General features: G+C 40.4%; 1 protein-coding gene across 2 annotated transcripts in view; it reads left to right on the forward strand.

Moving 5' to 3' along the window:
* Positions 1–20,114, forward strand: part of galnt14.L (polypeptide N-acetylgalactosaminyltransferase 14 L homeolog) — a 218,588-nt gene that overhangs the window by 185,753 nt on the left and 12,721 nt on the right. The window contains exons 5-9 of one of the 2 annotated variants that reach the window (XM_041562582.1): positions 2,007–2,072; positions 8,041–8,165; positions 8,898–8,985; positions 12,342–12,426; positions 12,565–12,668. In XM_041562582.1, coding sequence (XP_041418516.1) covers positions 2,007–2,072; positions 8,041–8,165; positions 8,898–8,985; positions 12,342–12,426; positions 12,565–12,668 — 468 coding nt within the window. The remainder of the gene's footprint in view (positions 1–2,006; positions 2,073–8,040; positions 8,166–8,897; positions 8,986–12,341; positions 12,427–12,564; positions 12,669–20,114) is intronic. The other variant, XM_018262677.2, reaches the window with a different exon arrangement.

A 20,114-nucleotide genomic window follows, 5' to 3' on the forward strand; every position in this document is an offset into this window, starting at 1 on the left:
TACATTAGACATTATATCTCAGTTAAATGCCCCTATTTCTCACCCCAGTAACATATATTTCTTATAACATGCAGCTCCTGCCTCCTCCCCCCCAACTAACTATCCACATCTAATGTACAGACTTACAACAGTCTATCCCTAAATGCTTCTGCGCTGACAACCGCACTTAATCATGTTTCCTTGTCTGCTGTCCCTCCCATAATGTATCCAGGGGGCTATAAGGAGCCCGGCCTGCCTGGTAAGTGCAGCACATGATTTATGGGAGGGATATAATGGCCTTTCTTACTGTGCCATCAATCATGTCTGGTGTGTATGGAGCCGAGTCATGCTCTGCCAATAAATGACATATATGTACATATTATATTAGGGATAAATAGGGAAAACTACATTACAGAAAGAAAGATAAGGATAAGACTTTTTCTATGGATTGTGCAATTTTGGGAGATTAAAGGGGACATACAATGGCTTTATCTGTTCCTTTACTTTATTTAACATTTTTAAGATATTGAATGTTCCATGCAGATATGTTTGCACAGCTGCTCTCCTGGAGTTTCCCTGAGCCGGTCTAGGAGCTCATTAGATATATATTGTATAGCGGCAGCATTGTGACAACACAGAGTAACAGTACTGTAAAATTCACAGTACTGATAAATTCACGAACAGCAGACTGGTACTATCTGGGCACCTGCGCATGAGAAAGAAACAAATGAAAATATTGCATGTGAATATAGAATCCTTTTGCCTTTCCTTATCTTGCAGTTCTACAGGGTTGCAAACCAATCATTAGTAATTTAGATAAGGCAAAGTGGCCATATATCTTTATAATTTCATTATCCTTTATAATACATGAGTGATACTCAGAGTTCCCTGTATAACTCAGCCTGCAACCTTGTGCCTTTATATGGTCACAGAACCCTTAGTGACTTCTAATATCCTTATCATTAACAGTAGGGGCTACATTATCCCTTATAATACATGAGTGATACTCAGAGTTCCCTGTATAACTCAGCCTGCAGCCTTGTGCCTTTATATGGTCATAGTGCCCCTCAGTGACTCCTAATATGCTTATTATTTAAAATAGGGGGGTACATTATTCCTTATAATACATGAGTGATACTCAGTGTTCCTTGTATAACTCAGCCTTCAGCCTTGTGCCTTTATATGGTCACAGAACCCCTCAGTGACTTCTAATATCCTGATCATTTAAAGTAGGGGGTACATTATCCTTTATAATACATGAGTGATACTCAGAGTTCCCTGTATAACTCAGCCTGCAGCCTTGTGCCTTTATATGGTCACAGAACCCCTCAGTGACTTCTAATATCCTTATCATTTACAGTAGGGGGTACATTATCCCTTATAATACATGAGTGATACTCAGAGTTCCCTGTATAACTCAGCCTTCAGCCTTGTGCCTTTATATGGTCACAGAACCCCTCAGTGACTTCTAATATCCTGATCATTTAAAGTAGGGGGTACATTATCCCTTATAATACATGAGTGATACTCAGAGTTCCCTGTATAACTCAGCCTGCAGCCTTGTGCCTTTATATGGTCACAGAACCCCTCAGTGACTTCTAATATCCTTATCATTTACAGTAGGGGGTACATTATCCCTTATAATACATGAGTGATACTCAGAGTTCCCTGTATAACTCAGCCTGCAGCCTTGTGCCTTTATATGGTCACAGCAACCCTCAGTGACTCCTAATATCCTTATAATTTACAGTAGGGGGTACATTTTTCTTTTACTACAAGACTATAATTTCATGGCATATGGAAAGACCTTCCCAGTGAATGACTTGCTATTACAGACTGTACACGTGACATATTGGAGCTCAGTGTAATTTCAATGTCCTGTGCTGCCGCATGTCTGTTCCACTGGAAACATTAATATGAAACAATCAATCAGCGCTGCTCTTAATACTTCCCCCAGTTCTATCCTCCCATCTCTTTTTGTCCAGACAGTAACTTTTTCTTCCTTAAATGTCTTTGTGTTTTGACAGTGGACGACTGCCGACTGCTGAGCAAGTTGCCCAAAGTGAGATGCCTGCGCAATGAGCAAAGAGAAGGTAGGGCCTTATCAGCCAATATATCAGCAGCGAGGAAGAGAGTGCGCGTATCTGATTAGCGCCCGGGGACTGTTCTGCCGGATGCTGATAAGATTCCAGACGTTCTTATTTGCCAGAGGCCCGACTCAGAATAGATTTTATTTGTTTTTTTTTGGGGGGGGGGCACAAATAAACTGTTTTTTTTTCTGGAAATGTAATAGTTTCTTTTTGTAAGAAAATGCCCTTAAAGGTGAACTCCACCCAAAAATCAATATTTTGCCTAACGAAAGAAAGTGTCATTCTAAGCAGCTTCCCAATGTCCATCCATTTCTCATTCTCACTGGGTTTATAGTTGTGTGTAACTGTCACTGCTATTGACTGTCACTGTCTGTCTATTTCTGGGTCTGACGTCTGACTTAAAGAGGTGGTTCACCTTTAAGTTAACTTTTAGTATGTTATAGAATGGCTAATTGTATGCAACTATTTAACCTTCATTTTTAGAGTTTTTTTTAATCATTTGCCTTTTTTACTGACTCTTGTGGGTCTAAAATCTACAAACAAATGCTCTGTAAGGCTACAAATGTATTGTAATTGCTAGCTTTTGATACTCATCTTTCTATTCAGGCCTCTACTATTCATATTGCAGTCTTTCATTCATATCAATGCATGGTTGCTAGGGTAATTTGGACCCTAGCAAGCAAGCCCAGATTTCCTTCTTCAGCACCCATGGCCTGCCAGGTCCTAGCCTATCAGATTGTTGAAATTGCAAACCAGAGAGCCGCTGAATAAAAAGCTAAATAACTCAAAAACCACATACACTAAAAAATGAAAACCAATTGCAAATTGTCTCAGAATATCCCTCTCTACATCAGACTAAAAGTTAATATAAAGGTGAACAACCCCTCTTTAATGTATTAGAAGTCAGTTCTTCTCCTGGTCTGTTAACCAATTGGCTTCTGCTACATGGTTTCATGGGTCAGAGCCAGGCGCAAACTCGCGGCGAATTTCCGCGTTTCGTAAATAAATTAGCAGATTTACCGCAAATAAATTTGCGAAGTTGCTGTGAAAATTAGGCGGCGTCAAAGTTTTTTGACAGCGGTGACAATTCAGACACCAGCGCCAATTCTGACGCCTGCGACAAGTAAACGGACGCCCATTGACTGTAATGCGCGTCAAATGTAGCCGCGGCAAAATTGTCGACGGGGTCAATTTTGATGCGCGCACATTTACGCTGGCATCAAAATTGGCGAATTTTGCAGTGAAGCAAAACGGGACAAATTCGCCCATTACTAGTCACAACCAGAAAATAGCGAGTGATACGGAAATGCTGGTTTTAAGAGCAATGCCATTTACACTTAACTATAAACCCAGTGAGAACAAGTCACAAATGGATATTAGGAAGTTGTTTAAAATTATATTCTCTTTTATCATGTAAAAAATAGATTTTGGGTACAAATGAAGGATTTGGTGGAGCCGACGTCCTGTTTTATGTTATTACCCGGAGTGAAAGCATTTAGCAAAGATATAAGGAAATAATCCCAGGAGCCGAGCTGAATGGCATTTTGTTTATACATTATAAATCCAATCCTGTTTGCTCCTTTATTTCATCTTCAGACTCCGGCTCTGAGCAGACGGGTTTGTTTCCACCACAGCAGTGATGGATCTGAAGCAATGAGCTGCTCCTTATTCTCATATTAGAAAATATGGCTATTATTAGGTTAATGGGGGACATGAATTGCTGTCACATTTACAATCGGTGATGAATGCGGTTGCCGTTGCTTTAGAAAGGAAAGCATTTATATATAGGTGCTTATTAAATAAGGGATGGGAAAACAGATACTGTAGTACCATAGTGCCACTCACTGTGTTATTTAAGTCTTTGGGTACCCAGCAAGGGACACTGGCTTTGTATAGTATACTGGATATTGGGAGCACGTGGCTGGGATGTGGGTGAGTGGTCCCGGGGTTGGTATGATCACATGTATATATCATTTGTAATGAGCTATTGGGATAGGTTGGTGTCTGACCAAATTTTATACATAAATCAAGAGACTGGACTCAAGAATTATAACTAATTCTGCCATAAGAGAGTAGTGTATATGAGTGGGAAATACAATACTCCCTACCCCAAAGAAAGATCCAGAAAATAATGTCAAAGACATGGTTAATAAGGTGGGGGTTGATAAAATGTAGCCCTGGTGTTGCTATTTTGCCCAAGTATTTCCATCAACCCTTACACTCAAACATCATTCAGCTTTACTACTGTCTCCATTGTCCTACTGTCCTACTTGATTTACTGACACCATGTTCTTATATTGTCTCCATCTTGCCCTACTGTCTCCATCTTGTCCTACTGTCTCCATCTTGTTCTACTGTCTCCATCTTGTCCTACTGTCTCCATCTTGCTATAATAGCTTCTTCTTGTCCTACTGTCTCCATCTGTCCTAATGTCTTCATCTTGCCCTGATAGCTTCTTCTTGTTCTACTGTCTCCATCTGTCCTACTGTCTCCATCTTGCCCTGATAGCTTCTTCTTGTCCTACTGTCTCCATCTTGCCCTGATAGCTTCTTCTTGTCCTACTGTCTCCATCTGCCCTACTGTCTCCATCTTGCCTTGATAGCTTCTTCTTGTCCTACTGTCTCCATCTTGTTCTACTGTCTCCATCTTGTCCTACTGTCTCCATCTTGCTATATTAGCTTCTTCTTGTCCTACTGTCTCCATCTGTCCTACTGTCTCCATCTTGCCCTGATAGCTTCTTCTTGTCCTACTGTCTCCATCTTGCCCTGATAGCTTCTTCTTGTCCTACTGTCTCCATCTGTCCTAATGTCTTCATCTTGCCCTGATAGCTTCTTCTTGTTCTACTGTCTCCATCTGTCCTACTGTCTCCATCTTGCCCTGATAGCTTCTTCTTGTCCTACTGTCTCCATCTTGCCCTGATAGCTTCTTCTTGTCCTACTGTCTCCATCTGCCCTACTGTCTCCATCTTGCCTTGATAGCTTCTTCTTGTCCTACTGTCTCCATCTTGTTCTACTGTCTCCATCTTGTCCTACTGTCTCCATCTTGCTATATTAGCTTCTTCTTGTCCTTCTGTCTCCATCTGTCCTACTGTCTCCATCTTGCCCTGATAGCTTCTTCTTGTCCTACTGTCTCCATCTTGCCCTGATAGCTTCTTCTTGTCCTACTGTCTCCATCTTGCCCTACTGTCTCCATCTTGCCCTGATAGCTTCTTCTTGTCCTACTGTCTCCATCTTGCCCTACTGTCTCCATCTTGCCCTGATAGCTTCTTCTTGTCCTACTATCTCCACCTTGCCATACTGTTTCCATCTTGCCGTGTTGGATTCTTCTTGTCCTTCTGTCTCCATGTTACCCTGCTGTTGTCGTCTTGCCCTCCTACTGTCCTACAAGGGCTCCGTTGTGCTCTGATTAGTGATGAGTGAATATGTCCTGTTTGCTTCAGCGAAAAATCTGCAAAACTCCAAAAATTGCAAAATGTGAAAAATTTGCAAAACGCATTGAAGTCAATGGGCGTCAAAATAATTTTGATGCACAATAGTTTTGATGCAAGTGACAATTTTTTATACGTGCCACTCTTTTTTCCAAATGCATCAAAGTAATGTGTGTTCTAGATAATTTTGACGTGCGACAATTTTGACGCGTGCCGATTTTGTTTTGCGAATTCTTCCACGGCAAACTTTTGCAGCGGTTTTGCAAAAACATTCGCAAGGGGCGAAGTGTGGAAATTCGCCGCTAATCTATGGCTGGCAAATAAATTCGTCCATCACTAGCTCTGATATTTTTGGGTCCTAGTGAGGTTTGTCCTGTTCTTACCCCAGGACACCACTGATTATACAAAGTTGACAACAGCTGATGCATTTTCTGTAGTAAAATATCAGAATTTTGTCTGTGTAACATAACAGCTTGCAAGAAAAACTATTGTACAGTAACAGCATCTCCTCCTGTTGGATCTGTGTCCCAGGGACTGTACAGCGGTATGTTTTCATTAATCCCCCAATTGTATTGTTAGAAACATTTGCTAATATAGTTGACTTTCGAGCCAGCAGGCTAACAAGATTTTCATGGGAATCTTTAGGGAAAGCCCAACACGAACAGATTGTTTTATTAATTGCTCTGATTTAATACAACTCAAATATCTTGCCTCGTGTTTGACAAGTAAATCAATAGCAATACAGAGAAAGAAACAACCTGTTACTATAACCATCTAAAATACATATTTTTTAGCTCTTTTTTCAATACCTAAGGGGTTTCAGATAAACTAAATGCACTCACCCAGTTTTAGGGATCTGCATAGTTTGGGATTTTTAGAGACACAGGGGTATATTTATAAAAGAGTGAAGTGATTATTGAAGTTCTGCCACTAGAGTGAAATTCCGCCACTCTCCATTCATTTCTATGGGATTTATAGGCGTATTTATCAAAGGGTGAACTTTCACTTCACTCATTGATAAATACGCCTTTCAAAATCCTATAGAAATGAATTGAGAGCTGCGGAATTTTACTCTAGTGGCGGAACTTCACTCTTTGATAAATTTACCCCTTAACATCAGAGTTAGAGATCTAAACCCCTCTAAACTTTGCCTTTTGTGTTCTCCATGGTGCTGAAAAGCAAGTGGCGTAAAGCAGAGGTTTTTGCCAGTGATGGGCAAATTTGTCCTGTTTCGCTTTGCTGAAAAACGGCGATAAATTCGTGGAGTGAATTCAATGGGCGACAAAATTATTTTGACACTCGTCAATTTCGACACCCGCGACAATTTTTATGCACACACCTATTTGGTCCAAATGCATTAAAGTCATTGGGCGTCTGAATAATATTGATGCAGAAAATTTTTATGCGTGTGACTATTCTGAAGCGCGCCTACATTTTTTGGACGCGGTGGATTTTTCGCTTCAGTTTCGCAAATTTATTCGCCAGTGGCGAAACAAGGAAATTCGCCACAAATTAACTTTTGTCGAATTTATTCGCCCATCACTAGTTGCAAACTTGAACTAGTGCAAACTAACTAAGTGCAAACTAAGTGCAAACTTGAAGTTCCCCTTCCTTGGTGGTCCAACCTTTTATACCTCTCAACTGTCCAGTTTTCTGCGGGACAGTGCCAATTTTAACAGCTCAGCCTACAGTCCCGGGTTTCTTACTCAAATGTCCCAACTTTCTCTTTGAACTCCTGCACTGTCGCAGAAAAAGATACAACGTTTCTGAAACTTCATTAAAATAAAAGACTTTTTGGCAATGAGCCCAGAACACTCAGCAGCTGCACTTAGATACTTTTTTAACAATTTAGGATAAGCAAATAAACAATTGTAAATTTTTAAGATAAGCACGTCTTTAGGGAGAACTGAGACTAGCAGCTTAAAGGGCAATTCACTTTCATTAGCAAAACTGTAATAACACATAAAACATTGCACTAAAATGCCCAGAAATGTGTTCAAACTTACATAACCTGCCAAATTTTGTAAAATGGACATGGTAATCAGGGGGTGTGGGCCTAAAATGGGTGTGGCTCAAAGCTCATAATAACATTAGGAAAAAACGGTGTATGAACTATTCAGCCATAGTTCCACGATATCTAAGCACCCACCCTAACTGGCCTTCAGGCTGGGCTTTCAGGAGCATCTAGTAGAGTGACTAGGCTTTCTCCCTAAATCTCACCTTAACTGGCATTTATTTTGAGCCCACCCTGCAACTGCTCCAGGCCCCCCTTAGAGCCTTATGGCCTTGTTTATCAAGTGCAACGCAGGGTGAAAAGTGCAGTTTGCAACCAAGGGTGCAGCTCCGAAGGACAGGTGCAAAGTACAAGATTCATGATACTTTGCACCCATTTTTCCCACTTTACACCCTGCCTTGCACTGGACAGTACAGGCTGCCGCTCCCCCTATAACTGGTAAGGCTGTTGGCGCTCTATAAATACATGTTAATAATAAGCTTCAGCATCCATCATGATATTGTGTTAAACCCCAATCAAATTTATTTAAGCAGGTCTGATCCGATCCCGGGTGAGGGGGGCAGAGGTCGCTCAGGCTACAGTGCTCACATTCCTAGACAGTCACTGTGAAGTAAATAAGGACTGGCTCCCACCTCTGCTGCAGAGAATCAAGGAGGTAAGTAAATAGCAAATATCTGATTATAATACACAAAAGCCATGAATATCTTGTAAATTATATCCTTATAAACAGTGAGTTCTGATGTCATCAGTTATAAACAGTGAGTTCTGATGTCATTTCTGTCACATGACTCACTGAAACTTGTGTATTATAATAAATAAAGTACCCCCAGTTGTAAAATATGAGGATATTAGAAGTCACCTCGGAGTTCCATGACCTGTATAAAAACACACGGCCTTCGGTCATGAAACGCCTCGGTAACTTATAATATCCTTATAATTTACAAGAGGAGGTACTTTATTCACTCTATAATGTACAGCATGAGCTATGTCTTATCTAGACTGCTGATTAAAATAATGTCTTAGACAATTCAGCTTTGTATCGTGGCTGTTATATTGTGTATATATACTATATATATTATGAGTGGGTCCCTAAGCTCAGTAAGTGACAACAGCACAGAGAATGTGCAGTGAATCAGCAGAAAAAGAAGATGGGGAGCTACTGGGGCATCTTTGTGGGCATAGATTTTCCCTGCTAAAGGGCTGTGGGTGCCTTGGGCTTGTACAGAATTTCTAGCCTAATTCTTTGTTAAGGTTTAGTTATTCTTTGAAAAGAGATGTTAATTGACTATGGAATAAACCTAAAGGCAATTATTTTATATTGTGCCATAAAACTAACCCTTCCTCCCCCTATTTTCCCCTCTCCTCTGTCTTTCTTTCTTTTCCTAAGGATCCAACTCGTGTGGTCAGTCCGGTCATAGATATAATCAATTTGGACACCTTCGCATATATCGCTGCTTCTTCTGATCTGAGAGGGGGTGAGTTCAGTCAGTGATCTGATGGATATGTGTGCGCTTTTTTCCGATTAATTTTCCATTCGAATCCTGTAAAGTTTGTTGGAGAAGAATGTCAAAGTTCAATAGTAATTAAAGCAAATATAAACCCCAAAACAGCATTTTAACCAATGAAAGAAAATGTAATTCTAAGCAACTTCCTAACATACATTCATTAATTATGTCCAATGATTCACTCTTAAGTTAACTTTATAGAATGGCTAATTCTAAGCAACTTGTTCAATTGGCCTTCGTTTTTTGTTTTGTAGTTTTTGAATGATTTGCTTTTTTCTCTGACTCTTTCCAGTTTTCGAATGGGGATCACTGACCCCATCTGAAAGCAAATGCTCTGTAAGGCTACAAATGTATTGTTGTTGCTACTTTTTTATTTATTTTTTAATTATTTTATTATTTTTTTATTACTTTAAATTCAGTCCCTCTCCTATTCATATTCCAGTCTCTCGTTCAAATCAATGCATGGTTGCTAGGGGAATTTGGATCCTAGACACCAGACTGCAGAAACTGCAAACTGGAGAGCTGCTGAATAAAAAGCTAAATAACTCAAAAACCACAAATAAAAAAAAATTAAGACCAATTGCAAATTGTCTCAGAATATCACACTTTACATTTTACTAAAAGTTATATCGAAGGTGAACAACCCCTATATTTATTACTTCCCTCTCCTATTCATATTCCAGTCGCTCGTTCAAATTAGTGCATGGTTGCTAGGGTAATTTGGACCCTAGATACCAGACTGCAGAAACTGCAAACTGGAGAGCTGCTGAATAAAAAGCTAAATAACTCAAAAACCACAAATAAAAAAAAATTAAGACCAATCGTAAATTGTCTCAGAATATCACACTTTACATCTTACTAAAAGTTATATCGAAGGTGAACAACCCCTTTATGTATAAATGTCATTGCAATTGTGTCTTTTCCTCCTACTTTACTCCTGGCTCTGATTATAGATACAATGTTGCAAGTCAGTTCTCCTCCTGCAAAGTCAGGTCTGTTAATGAGCTGCTTCAGTTAAATTGTATCAAAAGTAGAAGCCACTGGGGCAGGGTATAAAAATGGACAGACAGACGCTACATTCAGTTGCAATTATATTTACAATTATCTTTAAAACCATTGGAAATGAGTAAAGCATGTATATTGGGAAGTTGCTCAGAATAAAGTTTTTTTTAATTAGGCAAAAAGTTGTTTTGGGGTTGAGTTCCCCTTTAAGCTAAGTCAAAATAAGTGCATGCTGAGGGGTTATGAAGCAGTGCATGCAAGATAATAAAAGCTAAAATATGCAAGATTCAAAGAAGGGTGAGGCCCGTTTTCGAGTGAAGCAGCAGCTCAAATCTTGATTAGTTAAAAAGACTTTATTAGGACATACAGAAGCCTAATGCGTTTTGTGCCTGTGCGAACACTTACTCATAGGTTTGAGTTCCCCTTGAAGCTGAGTTAGAATAAGTGCATGTTGAGGGGTTATGAAGCAGTGCATGCAAAATAACAAAAGCTAAAATATCCCATTTCTTCCCGTTATATATTCCGTCACATTTCGCCAGGCCGCCATGTTTGATAATGACAGGCTTGGGCTGTGCGCGGCTCATTAATTTCCGTGCAGATTATTTTCAAAGCGAGTTGTTTTCCAGAGAAGGATTTATTTCAGTCCGCTGACTGTGCTTCCATTAACACTTAGCGCAATCCATGCACCTGCTTTTAGTGAGCGTCGCATTAAATGGAGTGAGTCTAAACACATTACGCCGGCGGAAGGCAGAGAACTGTTGCTTTTAAGCAGCCGCCCCTCCTAAGTGCTGCAATTCGCTCAGGGACACTGGATGCCTTCGCTATTTATTAAATGGATTTTAGGCTGCATTTGAGATTAGGGCTGAGTTGCAGAGGGTATATTTATGTAGTTAAAAAAAAATCCTGAAACCTTCCGGCAGGTGATAATTCCCTATTAAGATCTATCAGCACGGCCGTGATTGGACCATTTAGATGATACATTGGCCAGTGTCAGTGCGCTCAGCAGAAAATTAAAACGTTTAAAGGGATTCATCATCTGAATGTTACCCCTAAGCCATTTATGTGAGTGCTGGAGTACACTTTTGTCCAGCAGCAATATTTCCTTAGTGCTACAGAAAAGTTACCTTTAATCGCTTCTAATCTGATGGAAGGAGGCAGCCATTTTGTCCTCTTCTAAACTTTCCCTGTTTGCTCTGCCAGATTCATTCCTTGCCTTCAGGGCAGCCATCTGGGGGGGACAGGGGGGAGAGTTGTAGGGGGCCCGAGGGTAAGGGGGGCCCGGCCACGCCACACTTACTTGATTAGCTAGGCCCCCCATCTTTCTGAGATCTTCTGACTTCGGGAAGGCATGGATGTTTAAGGGGCCCTGGCCACCAATTTTCTTATAATGTGGGGGGGGGCTGGCCACCAATTTTGGCCGCCAATTTATTTTTCTCATGTGGGGTCCTAGCCACCAATATTTTTTAATGGGGGGGCCCTAGCCACAAATGTTTTTTATGGGGGGCCCTGACCAACAATATATTTTTATTTTTTATTAACATGTGGGAACCCTAGCCACCAATATTTATTTTGTTTTTTTACTGTGTGGTGGGGGGCGGACCTGTGGGGTGGGGAGGGCGGACCTGTAGGTGGGACTTGTGGTGGGCGCAGCCCAGGGGGCCCAAGAAATTTTGTTGTATGGGGCCCTGTAATTTCTGATGCCGGTCCTGCTTGTCTTAATTTCATAGCTGAATTAATGGAGCATTTCTAGGGGCCGTTTAAGGGGAACTGTGGAGCTTAACCATAAATTTAGCAGCAGGAGAGCAGAATGCATCTACATTTATATTTGTACACTTTGAAATAGGCTCAGCTTTCTTCACGTTCACTCTCATGTTAATACAAAAGCATAAAGACAATTTGCTTACTTAATAATATGGATGTTCCACTTCTATACTAACACCTGTGCTTGGGTATTTTGGACTTGGGCAAAATTTCTAAATGCTGCACCCCTAGGACAGATTCTCAGCCAATGAAATGGGCAGCTTCAAAAGCTCTGATGAAACAGTGCCCTCTATTGGATACCTTTTTTTTAAAAGAAAATATGAAATATTATTCTTGGAAGAAATCACCCTTATGCATGGGAAACCTTAATTGTATGTAAAAAAAACCCTGGGAACCATATTGTTTTCAAAACCCATGTCAGGAATGTCCATTATGTTATATTTGTTATATTTGGGTTAGCATCCCTATAAATTAAGGACCTGGAACCCCACCATCGTCTCTGAATCTAGCCCTGAGCAAGTTTTCATTATGAGTCAGTATATCCTGTACATTTTCTCTATTAGGGTTCGACTGGAGTTTGCACTTCAAGTGGGAGCAGCTTTCAATGGAGCAAAAAGCAAGACGATTGGACCCCACGGAGCCCATTAAGTGAGTAGGGCAATGCTGCCCACCAAGGTCATGGGTCTATGGTTCTTCTGATTCTCATTCTTTAATGAGCTCTGCTTTTTTCATGTGCAAATAGAGAATAGATATGTACAAATAATTGCATTGTTTTTGATCTCTCAGGACTCCTGTTATAGCCGGTGGACTTTTTGTCATTGAGAAGTCTTGGTTCAACCACCTGGGCAAGTACGACACGGCCATGGACATCTGGGGTGGAGAGAACTTTGGTGAGTGACTCTGTTTATAGTGTTACAGTGCATAGTTGCAGAGTTTTTTATATTGGGTGAGAATCACATACTTTCTCTTTCCAAGGGACAAATGCACCAAATCCAATCCTTCTTAGATACTGGTGATCATAATAAAGCCAATGGCAGGGTGAGTAGGGGGGCAGAATGTGTACATGTCCATTTAATCGGAACAAATCACAGCTGTCCTTACTCCCTGTCTACGCATGTAGGAGCAAGAAGATGTGTATGTTACCAATGTGGACAACAGTAGTGTTGACCATTTGTTGAGGAATATGGTCATGGAGTTTGGTCACTGTTGATCTTATGGGCCAACTATGCAAAGAATCGTCATGAGAATCAGTTTAAACTAGAAAATCAACCTGTGTGTGGTGAAAACCAAAACTAGACATCAAACTGCTAACTCAATGGACCCCTACTAGTGGGGTCCATTGAGTTAGGACTGTTATGGCTGCTCAGTTTCTCCAGGTACAAGCAGGTTTCATTTACAGATTTATGTTGTGGCTTATGTATGGTATGTATTGTAGAACCAAGGTCTCCAAGGCAAAAAAGTATGGTGATTTCATGGAAAATTGCCTAAGACTTTTTAGAACTAGTGATGCACCGAATCCAGGATTCGGTTCGGGATTTGGCCAGGATTCGGCTTTTTTTTTTTTATCAGGATTCGGATTCGGCTGAATCCTTCTGCCCGTCTGAACCGAAAACAAGGAAGTAAAAAATGTTCCCCCACCCCTAATTTGCATATGCAAATTAGGATTTGGTTCGGTATTTGGCTGAATCTTTTGCGAAGGATTGGAGGGTTTCAACCGAATCCAAAATAGTGGATTCGGTCAGAACACACCTTGGCTGCTGGTTTTACAGACCGAAAGAGAGAAGTCGCTCACTTTGATTGACAATTTTTGTTGAGTACATATGTGAAGACTCACATCTGATCGGGGGCTACACCATTAAAAGGGTTGTTCACCTTTAAATTAACTTTTTAGTATGAAGTAGAGAGTGATATTCTGAGGGATTTATCTTTTTATTCAGCAGCTCTCCAGTTTGTAATTTCATCAATCTGGTTGCTAGGGTCCAAATTATAATAGCAACCATGCACAAATTTGAATAATAGACTGGAATATGAATAGGAGAGGCCTGAATAGAAAGATGAGTAATTATCAAAATTATCAATAACTATACATTTGTAGCCTTACAAGGCATTTGTTTTTATATGGGGGTCAGTGACCCCATTTACAGTAAAAGATAGAAAGAGTCAGAAGAAGAAGGCAAATAATGCAAAAAGTATAAAAAAAATTATATTCAATTGAAACGTTTCTTAGAATTAGCCACTCTATAACATACTAAAAGTTAACTTAAAGGTGAACAACCCTTTTAATATGAAACCCAAAACAATCACATTTGCTGTCGTCGGTACAAAACAAAGAGGCACTGGGTTTAATCGGAACATGGCGCCACTTGAAAGACTAAATTAATGGCAGCCGTTTTGCATTGCGGTGTAAGCAGCGGCTTTTACAATATTGTACGCGGTGTTTAAAATTCATTTACTCAAAAAAAAAACCTCCCTGTCTGCATATGCGAATATGCTGTAACGTCAGGATGTTATTCAAAAGTCTCATAAAATATGAATTATTAAATCTTTATTTTCCATCTCCCGAAAGCTCATTAAACAGATTGGTATTTACCAAGAGATAGCATGGAATTTCACTTGAATAGAAGGCACATAAATCACGCAGCAGTTTTTATGGGTGTGGGGGGGGGGTAGAACAACAACAAATCAATTCAAATGACTTGTTATTTTTGGTATATATTAATCAATATATTTCCTGTGGGTATTGTGAGCCTGGCATGCTAATCCTGCTGCTGCACTGAATCCTGGGGACGAGTAACAAGATGAATACGAGAGCAGCTCTCGGCATATCTATTGGGGGCAGGACTTCAGGAATGGAAACTCAGAGGAATGGCTCACGTTTCAGACTACTACTCATTTACTCGTGCCCTAAAGTGCAAGGAATCAGGGCCATGTTTTTCCCACAATGCAATAGTTGTTACCAATGATTTAAGTGCTCAGTGGAAGTTGCTACCCCGCCAATAAGTGCAAACAATACAATGATGTAGGTTCTCCCCCTTTTCATAACAGTCAAATAGATATAGTAAAATTACACATTGGTCAGGACCTACCCTTTAGTCCTCCATCTCCCCTCCTCCCAGGAGCCTCCAGGGCTGCTGTATCTGTTGTTACACCCCTGCCTGAAACAAATCAGTACAGGCTGGATGTGTACGATAATGGGGTAATGTACTAAAAGATGTGAATTTCAAACAAGGTCTTGTAACCCATAGCAACCAATCAATAGGTTTAATTCATGGCTCATATGTTTAGCATATGTTAAATTGCCCCTTTAGCGTCCTGTTACAGCTGGCTCTATGAAGTGAGAATATTCCAATCCTGTGATTGGCTATAGGCTGGTCTAACAAGGTGAATGTTCTAATGCTCTGATTGGCTACAGTCTTAAAGGGTTGGTTCATCTTTGAGTTAACCTTTGAGTTTACTTTTAGAGAGTGGTATTCCAAGACACTTTGCAATTGGTTTTCATTTTTTATTATTTGGGGTTTTTGAGTTATTTAGCTTTTTTATTCAGCAGCTCTCCGGTTTGTAATTTTAGCAGTGCGGTTGCTAGGGCTCAAGCAACCATGTATTGATTTGAATAAGAGACTGGGATATGAATAGGAGAGGCCCTGAATAAAAAGACGAGTAATAAAATTTAGCAATAACAATAAATGTGTAGCATTACAGTATATTTGTTTTTCATATGGGGTCAGTGACCCCCCATTTGAAAGCAGGAAAGAGGCAAATAATTAAAAAAACTAAATTAAAAAAAAAAAATTAAAAAAATAATTAATGAAGACCAATAAAAACATTACTTAAAAATGGCCATTCTATTACATACTGGGGGTCATTTATAAACAACGGGCAAATTTGCACTTGGGCAGTAACCCATGGCAATCAATCGGTTCTTTGCTTTCATTGTTCAACCTGCAGCTGGCTAAAAAATGCTAATCACTGATTGGTTGGTTGATATGGGTTACTACTGCCCAGGTGCACATTAGCCCAGTGTTTATAAATGAGCCCCACTAACAGGTAATTTAAAGGTGAACCACCCCTTTAACTTGTACAATAAATGGTCGAATACTCTGTTTGGCTCATGGCTGGTCTTGTATAGTTACTGCTCTAGTCCAACTTCTATTCCCCAAATCTAAGTTGATTCTGTATAAACCCACTAATGAAGAAGGCGTTATGCAGGTATACAGACGCTCGCAGACCAAGGAATTGCACTGAGTGAGCACGGAAATTCTAGGAAAACTCCCAGCTGCCGGGAACTCAGGAGTTAATAAGACGGAGCGGAAGGGAAAATCAATAGTGTCTGTTGTACATGGGTGAAACAGCACAAATGCAAATGGAATTACTAAGATACAGAGCGGTGTCTCGTGTCGGGACAAGCGGCCGCGCATGACTGAGCCAGAACAAGCTGATAGTTTAGAAGCTGACACTTTCTATTAAACAACACTATCTACAAGACGACAGTGAGACCAAAGCTGTTAACATCGCAGCAAATGAATGGAGAGAAGCATGATGAATGCAATTTCTACAGAACAATCTCACTGGCTGCTCCTGCCTGAAACACATTAGAAATGATACAGAATTTACCATTCTCCCCAGCAGGATCCCTTCGCTCTGTGCCTGTCTCAACATCATCCAAAAATATCACTTGTATTATACATATTCTGTTGGAATTGTGTACCCCCCCTGTCAATGATAAGTATATTAGAAGTCACTGAGGGGTTCTGTGACTAGGGATGTAGCGAACTGCCGTTTATGTGTTCGCGAACGCCGTTCGCGAACACCGGCAAAAAATGCGAACAGTTCGCGAACTGTTCGCGAACTTCGAACATCCGAAAATCGTTCGATTCGAACGATCGAAGGATTTTAATCGTTCGATCGAACGATTTTCGTTCGAATGGAACGATTGAAGCCATTCGATCGAATGATTTCATTCAATCCAATGGCTTCGATCGTTCGATTCGAACGAAAATCCTTCGATTTTAGCGATCGAAGGAATCGAATGGTCGAATGGTCGAACGATTTTGACGCGAACGCCTATTGGCGAACAGTTCGCTACATCCCTATCTGTGACCATATAAAGGCACAAGGCTGCAGGCTGAGTTATACAGGGAAGTCTGAGTATCACTTGTGTATTATAAGGGATAATGTACCCCCTACTGTAAATGATAAGGATAGTAGAAGTCACTGAGGGGTTCTGTGACCATATAAAGGCACAAGGCTGCAGGCTGAGTTATACAGGGAACTCTAAGTATCACTCGTGTATTATAAGGGATAATGTACCCCGTACTGTAAATTATAAGGATATTAGAAGTCACTGAGGGGTTCTGTGACCATATAAAGGCACAAGGCTGCAGGCTGAGTTATACAGAGAACTCTGAGTATCACTCATGTATTATAAGGGATAATGTACCCCCTACTGTAAATGATAAGGATATTAGGAGTCACTGAGGGGTTTTGTGGCCATATAAAAGCTGCAGGCTGAGTTATACAGGGTACTCTGAGTATCACTCATGTATTATAAGGGATAATGTACCCCCTACTGTAAATGATAAGGATATTAGAAGTCACTGAGGGGTTGTTCTGTGACCATATAAAGGCACAAGGCTGCAGGCTGAGTTATACAGGGAACTCTGAGTATCACTCATGTATTATAAGGGAAAATGTACCCCCTACTGTAAATTATAATGACATTAAACGTCCCTGAAGTTCTGTTCCCTCCCCAACTTTTTAACTGTTGCCCATTAGTCTTGGTGAAGAGGAATGTCAAGTGAAACATCCAAGGGTAATTATATGACTGGTTCCAGCACAAGGAGATGGGACAGAAGCAGTCAGACCTTGCAGTGTCCCTCTCCTCAGTCAATAGACGTAGATTATAGAGATTGACAAATTGGTTTCCAAGGAGGCAGATTGTATGAAGATTCTGCCTGACCGGTTCCTTTTCTGAATTCATTTATTTATTCCGGAGAATTCATTGGCTCCTGAAATGACAGTGTCCTCCTTTGGGACCAGGAATTCCATTCTCTGCTATCTTGCACTATTAGTCCAGCTTCTCAATATTCTCATTGCATTTTTAGCCTAAGGAAACGGATTTATTTATTTTTCTCCTCATTTCCCCGTGTATGGGATTGTTATACATTACTGTGGTGCTTATTAAGGCACCCACTGCGTGCAATATTACTATTAAAGGAATGGTTCCCCTTTAAGTTAACTTTAACTTTTACTATGTCATAGAATAACTAATCCTAAACAACTTTCAATTGGTATTCAGTATTATAGTTTTTTTTTTATTATTTGCCTTCTTCTTTCCAGCTTTCAAATGGGGGTCACTGACCCCATCTAACAACAATTTCTCTATAAGGCTAATATGTATTGTTATTGCTACTTTTTAATACTCATCCTTCTATTCAGGCAAATCCTATTCATATTCCTTTCTCTTATTCAATTCAATGCATGGTTGCTAGAGTAATTAGGACCTTAGCAACCAAATGGCTGAAACTGCAAACTGGAGAGCTGCTGAATATAAAGCTAAATAACTAAAAAAAAATTTGCAAATTGCCTCAGAATGTCACCCTCTACATCAGTGATCCCCAACCAGTAGCTCGTGAGTAACATGTTGCTCTCCAACCCCTTGGATGTTGCTCCCAGTGGCCTCAAAGCAGGTGATTATTTTTGAATGCCAGCCTTGGAGGCAAGTTTTGGTAGTATAAAAACCAGGTGTACTGCCCAACAGAGTCTCAATGTAGGTTGACAATCCACATAGGGGCTACCAAATGGCCAATCACAGCACTTCTTTGGCACCCCAAGAACATTTTTCATGCTAGTGTTGCTCCCCAACTACTTTTACTTCTGAATGTTGCTCACAGGTTCAAAAGGTTGGGGATCCCTGCTCTACATCATACTAAAAGTGAATTCATAAGACTCTCTGTAACCTTTTGAATAGATACAACTTCCAGCATTTCTTATTGATTAAAGCTGTTGGAGGCAGGTCCGGATTGAGAATTAAAATAGGCCCTGGCATTTCAGATACACAGAGGCCCAAACAGCTCCCACCAGCCCACTAAATACTGACTTTCTATAGCACCTTATAGCAGCCCCTCTGGCATTTGCCAGAACCCACAGATTGCCAGTCCGGGCCTGGTTGGAGGGGTACTGGGAATTATAGTTATGACTATACAACAGCACTATATCAGTCTATGGCCTCTACCTGTACTGATGAGTGAATCTGTCCAATTTTCTTCACTGAAAACATCATAAAACTGTCAAAAAATTTGCAAAAAGGAGAAAAATTTGCAAAACTTTGTGCAAAACATTTTTGTTTAGTCGCGCAAAGTGAAACTTGCATGGGGCGAATTTTTCAGACTGTTTCATAAAAAATTTTGCGGCTGGTGAAACGCGGAAGTTTTTCAGCGAATCTGTACATGGCTGAAATTTTTCTACTTGCTCTGCATGGCACATTGGGGCAGTTGGAAAGGGGGATAATATTGGAGAGAGTCAGCAATTTAACGAGCCATGATACCCATTTATGGAACAAAAGAGTTAGGTCTTAAGACAATGTATCCTTCAGGACTCCTAATCAGCTGCCACGTGCTACATTGTTTCAGGAATCAGAAGCAGCAGTGCAAACATAAAGGGAATGTAAATGTAGCTAGACTTTATTGCAATACACCCAGCACTGTGAGTCGCTGATAGTCACCATACATATAAGCTGGAGTCATACATGCGTGTCGTGTTCCGGTGTGAATAGCGGCCGTCATATTACTGCCAGCGGACTGAGCGTTGGGATTTGTTGTGTCAAGCAATTGTCATGTATTGTCAGAAGCACAAAACAGAATTAGTGAGTCAGCCAGGGGCTTCTCCAGATGCTGTGAAATACATCTTCCGCCAGCTGAGAATTCTGGGAATTGCAGTTATAGACAGACTAGGGGGAGGAGGATATTGATGAGCAAATTTGTCCCTTTTTGCTTCGCCGGAAATTCACAAAACTCTGAAAAAATTTGTAAAACTCTGAACAAATAATATCAAAAATAATATTTCCGTGCAGCAATTTTTACGTGAGCAACGGTTGTGTTGCAGCAAATTTTTCCGAGCAAATTTTTGCAGCAGTTTCGCTAAAAAATCCGCAGGTGGCGAAGTATAAAAATTTGCCATGTGGATCCATGCCTGACCAATAAATTCAGCCATCACTAGAGGAGGATAACTGTTTAACTTCGTGTAAATGCTATACGTAATTGCAGTATTCTAACTGTAAGGGGCAGATTTATCAAGGGTCGAATTTTGAATTTAAAAAACTTCGAAATTCGCTTTCAAAA

Source organism: Xenopus laevis, chromosome 5L, assembly GCF_017654675.1.
Source record: "Xenopus laevis strain J_2021 chromosome 5L, Xenopus_laevis_v10.1, whole genome shotgun sequence".
NCBI lineage: Eukaryota > Metazoa > Chordata > Amphibia > Anura > Pipidae > Xenopus > Xenopus laevis.